The sequence below is a fragment of the Mytilus galloprovincialis genome, chromosome 3, assembly GCF_965363235.1.
Source record: "Mytilus galloprovincialis chromosome 3, xbMytGall1.hap1.1, whole genome shotgun sequence".
Taxonomy (NCBI): domain Eukaryota; kingdom Metazoa; phylum Mollusca; class Bivalvia; order Mytilida; family Mytilidae; genus Mytilus; species Mytilus galloprovincialis.
The window spans coordinates 71,619,645-71,626,980 of NC_134840.1; the positions used below are offsets into that span (position 1 = coordinate 71,619,645).

The following is a 7,336-nucleotide window of genomic DNA, read 5'->3' on the forward strand; positions in this document are numbered from 1 at the left end:
GAAGAAGCTATGTGGTTGACATTAATGAGAACAGCAATCCAATCTTTCTCATTAACAAAATAAAAGGGGTTTAGAATATATATGCGAGACTTTTTTAAACTGATGGAAAGAAGAGGAATTATTTTAAAAATGCGATGATTTGAACAAAAGTATCTCAGTTGTTTGTCGTTTTTATCAATGGACACCTAATATTCGCATTTGTCTTGTTGATGTGTAGGTCTAACCTTTTATAGTTTAGATGAGTAATGCGTTAGTATCTGGCTGACGAAACAAACATAAAATTACCAATAAAAAATAGAAAGTAGTTGAGTTCGACCACAGGATAAGAGTCTCCTGCTTAATGTGTTTCCATCACCAACAATGCGAATCTACAATCAATCGAAATGTCACACACGAGAATATGACACAATCCGTAATTTAAAGATTCAGATAACTATTCTGCTTATTTAAGATCTAAGACCGCTTAAACATATCACTAGTTAGTTGAGACCCATCGAATCTGTCAACCAACTCGTAGTGTGGACAGTTAAACTTTTTAAGTGTCGATATAGGATTTCTTTCACCTACCTCTGATGGAGCAATTTTTGTGCATGAAGCGCATCCTTGTTAATGATGTCCATATGATGTGAACATGAGATATGTAAACTCTGTAGGATGAAAGCAGAAGGTATTTCAATGTTACGAAATGGGAAGTTGAAATCCTCACGTTGTAATAGATTCTAGTTTGAAGTCGTCTATCTAAATCAATTTCAAAGACAATGTCCACATATAAAGTCGACCATCTAGTTTCGGTCCTCTCCTTAATTTCAAGGATATATGAGATGTAGGATTTTACTGAAATATAGGTCATATAGTTACATAGTGAATATAAAGAACATTATAAGATGCTTTTCTTTTTCTTTAAGAAGACCATCTGTTTCGTATCAGTACAATAACAAGCTGAAGGCGCACAAATAGTACTTACTAGAATACCTTCTGTTTTTAACTATCAACCCTCTAATAGTTATCAAAGGTACCAGGATTATAATTTTATACGCCAGACGCCCGTTTCGTCTACATAAGACTCATTAGTGACGTTCATATCAAAATAGTTATAAAGCCAAACAAGTACAAAGTTGAAGAGAATTGAGGACCAAAAATTCCAAAATATTGTGTCAAATACGTCTAAGGTAATCCATACCTGGGATAAGAAAATCCTTAGTTTTTCGAAAAATGCAATGTTTTGTAAACAGGAAATTTATAATAAAAAAAAAAAAAAAAGAAAATATAATTGATATTCATGTCAACACCGAAGTGCTGACTACTGGGCTGGTGATACTCTCGGGGAAGAAACTTCCACAAGCATTGGCATCGATCGTGTGGTGTAAATAGTTATCAGAGGTAACAGGATTATAATTTTATACGCCAGACGCGCGTTTCGTGTACATAAAAATTATCATTGACGCTCAAAATAGTTATAAAGCCAAACAAGTACAAAGTTGAAGAGCACTGAGGATCCAAAAATTCCAAAATATTGTGTCAAATACGTCTAAGGTAATCCATGTCTGGGATAAGAAAATCCTTAGTTTTTCAAAAAAATCAAAGTTTTGTAAACATGAAATTTAAAAAAAAATGACCATATAATTGATATTCATGCCAACACCAAAGTGCTGACTACTGGGCTGGCGATACCATTGATATTCTTTAAGCTCAACTATTATGTTGTCAATTAAATGCTGATAACATCATCTTCGGAGAATATTTATTTTTGTAGAAATTGCTGTGTTTCATGAGACGAAGTTGTCGATCCTTTAATTCTGCATGGTAAGTAGCAGTGTAGAGTTCCGTAGAACAAAAAGTGATATTTTTTACTTTTTACTGCAAAATTGAAAACCTGATAATTGGAGATTTGGGTATAGATTTACTTCTTAAGAATTCAAATCTGGTTTTTATCACTAGCTGAATTGAACTTATTCGAAAATATTTGTAGAGGCAATCGTTTATGGTGGTTTTATCCACCATTTTCTAAATTTGAAAATGCCTGTACCAAGTCAGGAATATGACAGTTCTTGTCCATTCGTTTTTGATGCGTTTTGTTATTTGATTTTGCCATGTGATTATGGACTTTCCGAATTGATTTTCCTCTAAGTTCAATATTTTTGTGATTTTACTTTTTACAGCAGAGAAATAGCGTTAAGGACTAGAATTATATTCATATTAAATAGTTAAGATTTTGGTTGGCTCGTTTATCAATGTACAACTGAGGAATGGCTTTTGATTATTAGACAATCTTTTAATTCTGTTTATTCTTTAACTATACATCAAAGTTATCTGTAGCAATAACTTAATGTTTGTATAACATATTTCAATGCAAAAAAACAACAGAAACAAACAATTTATTTAAACTATTGATTAGAGATTTGATACTTATCACAAAAATTACAAATGAAGACCATTTGATTACACGGGAAAGTTTAGCAAGCTATTAAACGAAATTTTACCTTTCCTAACATGTCTCTATGATACAAGATAATAACATTACAAATACAAATATTTTATAATAATCTCACCACTCTATTTACATAACTTTATACATTAATTGATATGATCACGATTATAATTTAAAACAAAGAGAGCATTTTTGATAAGAATTATGAGCCAACCATTTAAAATACTTAAATTGAAAATGGAAATGGGAAATTTGTCATAGAGACAACAACCTGTTCAAGAAGTAAAAAAAAAAAAAAAAAAAAAACAGCCGAAGACCACCTATATACAGACTATATAAATATAGGAAGATGTGGTATGAGATATATATGAATTGCAAATTGTATTTTTTTCTTGTTAATCAACTAACGCCTGTCCATTATGTCTTTTTAATCGATTTATTGTTATGCGTTTTCATAATTATAATTATTGTCTTCCCCTTATATACAAAATAAGGAATATTCGAACAAATTGTCACATGAATCTGAAATTCTTGGTAGAAAAATGATTTTACTCAGACCTTTATTTACATTCTTTGCAAAACCGAAAAGAAAGATTGCTCAAAACACAGTTCTCATCAAGAATATAGAATTAACACTAAAATAAACGGGGGAAAATAATTATAAAAATGTATAAAAAGAAAACCATAAAATTAAACTTATGACTACAACTTTTTCTTCCAAGGTTATCTCTACGATTCGTCTTAACTTAGCAACTACCAACTTACATCATACATACGTATTTTATGTTCTTTGGCAAACATAGAGGCATTAACCTATACATCCAGTTTTGATAATTTCTTGATTTAACTTTTGTAGACTAAATATTAATCACCGAGGTAAATTTGAGTTCGTTCATATATTTGGCTTCCACTTTGCGCATACGACCATTGCTTTGTTGACTAATAAGTATAAACCAATGTTATCATATAATTTAAACTAAAGACGAGAAGAAAAACAATACTTTTTGCTATAAACAAAAACAGATGAACAATTCTGAAGAGAATGCAGTTCATAAAACTTTGAACAAAACAATTAATATTCTCGAGATGATGAGTTATTCTATTGATGGCAAAATGAAACATGAACCTTTCTGTTTTCATTTGTCGAAAATACTCATGCTCTAACGTTTGTTCTTAAAGATTTTTTTATTTTCTCCCAGAAAACAACATTTCCTTGTTCGTCATTGGGGTATTCAATGTAGGACTCTTTCTGGACTAGTTCTAGCATGACTAGTGGAAGTTCTTTAGGCAAAATTTGTTCATAAAACACAAGGAATAAAATGTTCCTTCCATCTCGTGAATAAATACTCTCCATACGTGCCATGTTGAACTCGAACATGCAGTAATATGACTCGAGAAACTTTCTTGTTATCAAACAGACTGTTGATCTACTTGTATGGATGCAATTTGTTATGTTTACAGTGATGTCTTGTCCGGGCATAAAATCACGTTGATGTATGCATAGCCTGAAGTTTTCTTCTTTTTCAAGTTTTTCAATGCAGTCTTTAAGGACAAAGCTTCTACCATCATCGGAGTATGATATAAATGCATCATACGTATATTCATCGTCATCAGTGGGCGATATGTTCTGATAGCTGTACTTTCCTTTTGTCATATAGTACATGTATCGTATTTTCCACCGATATCGATACATTAAACTTCCGGTAACAGTCATAATAATAGCTAAGAGTGCTAAAGATACACCTGTTATCAGTCCTAGGTACGATTTACAAGATTTCTCTAACTGAAGGACTTTGTGTTGAAACGGATTCATCCTAATTATGCTACTATCCTCTAAAGTACAGGTATACTCTTGAAGGTCAACAAATATAACATTACTTTCTATCATCCACCGTAAAAAAGAAATTGTCTTGCATGTACATTGCAATGTATTTTTAGAAAGGTCTATAGTAAGCGGTTTGTTTACAAATAATTTGTTCATAACACGCATAGTTTTTGTATCAAAATTCTTGATTTCGTTACAAGAGAGATTCAGAAACTCGAGTTCCTCCAAATGGGAAAATCTAAATGTGATGTCTTGTATTTTGTTGTTACTTAAATCAATATGTTTTAAAGATGGCTGATAATCAAAAATGAAAGGTGAAAGTTCTTTTATATCATTTTGAGATATATCAATATATTTAATGATGGAAGATTTCTTCACATCATAATTATAATAACTATGCTTCGATAAAAATGCACCGAGTAAATTTTGTTTTAAGTTGAGTCGAGTAATGGTTCTTATATCAAACATAAAACGAGTAAGACCATTGTTTGTTAAATCTAAAAATTTTAGACTTGGCGACGGAGCATCAACACAATTCTTAGAGTATCCTGCGGAGTCTACGTTGTCTGTGATGTATATTTCAGTTATGTTTGTAGTATACAGTTTTTTATTAAGAATACATAACGGAAATTTGCTTAAAGGTAGTAATGACCGGCCCAGTTTTAACGTTTCGATTGAGGTGTATGTTAGATCTCCCGCCATATTCTCTATCGGCGACTTTATTCCATCTACTACTTTTGAATCGAACGTAATTTCGAGATGCTTAAGGTATCTTAAGCGACGGAATGTTCCAATTGTAAATGATATTCCGGAAATTCCATGAAGTGAAATATTTTGCAGATTTCTGGTATTAATAAATGTGGTACTTGTCATGTCAAAGAGAAGATTGTTCCCTAATACCAACGATTTCAGTTTAGTTAGGTTATTATATCCTTCCCCGAAAGTATTGTTCACTTTAATTGGAGGTACATCTAATTCCAGCGTTTCTAGATCAGATAAATCTGAAATTGTTTTATCTGGAAAACTGTTACAGCATGAAGACCAAAGATTGTTATTTTTCAAACTTAAATGTGAAAGAGATTTCAATTGTTTAAAAATACCTTCTGGAAAAGTGCGGTTGCTGTAAACAAGTTCATTATTGTCTAGAGAAAGGTAACGTAATCTTTTGAGGTCAGCAAATGTTGTGAGGTTTATAGATGACAAGCTATTAAATGACAAGTCTAGTGTCAAGAGATGTTTAGCAGCTTCGAATGTTCCTTTGCTGATGCGTTCAATCAAATTGTGGGATACGTTTAGAAATACGATAGACTCAGGTAAATTTGGAATTTTTGTTATGTTTTTCAACGAACAATCCACATCTACATATCCATGTTTCGTATTACTACACTGGCATCGCTCGTCAAATTTGCACGGAGCTGTTTGTCCAATTTGTAAGCATAGATATGTGTGTAACAAAACACATATTATTCTTAGAAAAGACCGCATTTTCGATGATCTGAAAAGAAAAGAATGCACACATTAAAAAATATGTTCCAAATGTAACGTAATGAAGGCCTTCTAAGAGCAACCTCAAACTAATTTTATTGATGTCCACAGATCATCCATTTATTTATAAACAACTACGTATCCTACTTGGCAAATGTAATAATTGAAAACATTATAGGTTGCACTTTGTAAATACAGCTGTTTCTCAAAACACGCCTCTTTTGGGGAGATCTTCAATATTCGTAGAAAATTAATTTTGTTTACAAACTGGTTCCCTGTTATGCTCTCTGTGTTCCATCTCACAGAGACACAACTTGTGAATGTTACCAGTAAATATACCCGTGCATATTGTTTACATTGAAATCTGTGGTGACCTTTCATTCGAGGTAGGGGTAGTTAAGAAAATTAGTGTTAGTTTAAACTCTGAGAGGTTCAGGGCATATAAACTTTTAAAATATGCCGCACAGCCCTATATTTTGACTTTTGAAAAAAATTATGGTGCATATGAACTTTCAATTCTAGGATAAGATTTTTTTTTTTTCAAAACTTCATAGTAAAAGTGGTACAGTTTTAGCCGTAAAAGGAGTTCCTATTGGAAATTGCATTGTCAATATTTACAGAAATGCAACCTTTAGTGCACTGGCTTAAATATGCTTATATTTTTTCCTCATTAACTTAAATTGGGTATATTAAATTTATGAAATATGGTAATGGTATATAAACATTTGCCTTGGTCATAAATAAATAACATACACACCTTGACATACCTTGGTGAATGTCGGTACCATGTTAGGATTGTGACAATTGGTTTCCACTTGTTCCTTTGGATGATAACTTTTGATTTTGTCAGTTTTTTTCGGATTACTCATTTTTTAATTTACGAGAATTTTTTTATTTTTTTGTTATACTTTTTTGTTTTCATTTCAACATGTTCTAGGAATGAATCTCTGTATTTATTGATTATGAGAATCTAATGGTTTTTTTTTGTTGTTGTTTTTTTAGTTTTCTATTAGTAATTGCTTTTAATTATTTTTGTTATACTCAAAGGGCGCCCAAATTGGCCCAATAGCATTTTTCTTCTTAAGGCATTATACAAAAGTATAGGAATTTTAGTTGTTCTCAGATCATCCGTCAACCATTTTATACTTTTACTTACCGAATAGACAATCTTTGGCAAAAGAGGGACGAAAGATACCAGAGGGACTGTCAAACTCATAGATTGAAAATAAATTGAAAACGCCATGCATGACCTATTCTGTTAAACTTTATTGAGTAGTTGGTATTATAGCTTTTTTGGGCCATGTACTGAAGAATACAATCCTTTCAAAAGAATGTATTTCATTCAACAATGATAAGTTTGATTTAGTTATATTATCTACTTGAATTTACGCAGTACTTTTGGGGGATTAAATGAAGACAACAGTATTATACCGCTGTTTAAAAGTCATAAATCGATTAAGAGAAAACAAGTCCGGATTACAAACTAAAACCGAGGGAAACTCTTCAACTTTTAGAGGAAAATAACGAAACAACAGAAACACTGAAGTGCAACAATAAACAAACGACAATGCAACACACATAGAAACGAAAATAGAAAC

At 31.7% G+C, this 7,336-nt stretch overlaps 1 protein-coding gene across 1 annotated transcript; it reads right to left on the bottom strand.

The window, feature by feature from the left end:
• Nucleotides 1-2,267: 2,267 nt before the first annotated feature.
• LOC143068835 (toll-like receptor 4) lies at nucleotides 2,268-5,746 on the bottom strand. The gene has a single exon (XM_076243165.1). The coding sequence runs from the start codon at nucleotides 5,736-5,738 to the stop codon at nucleotides 3,582-3,584; it is 2,157 nt and encodes a 718-aa protein (XP_076099280.1). The 5' UTR covers nucleotides 5,739-5,746; the 3' UTR covers nucleotides 2,268-3,581.
• Nucleotides 5,747-7,336: the final 1,590 nt, after the last annotated feature.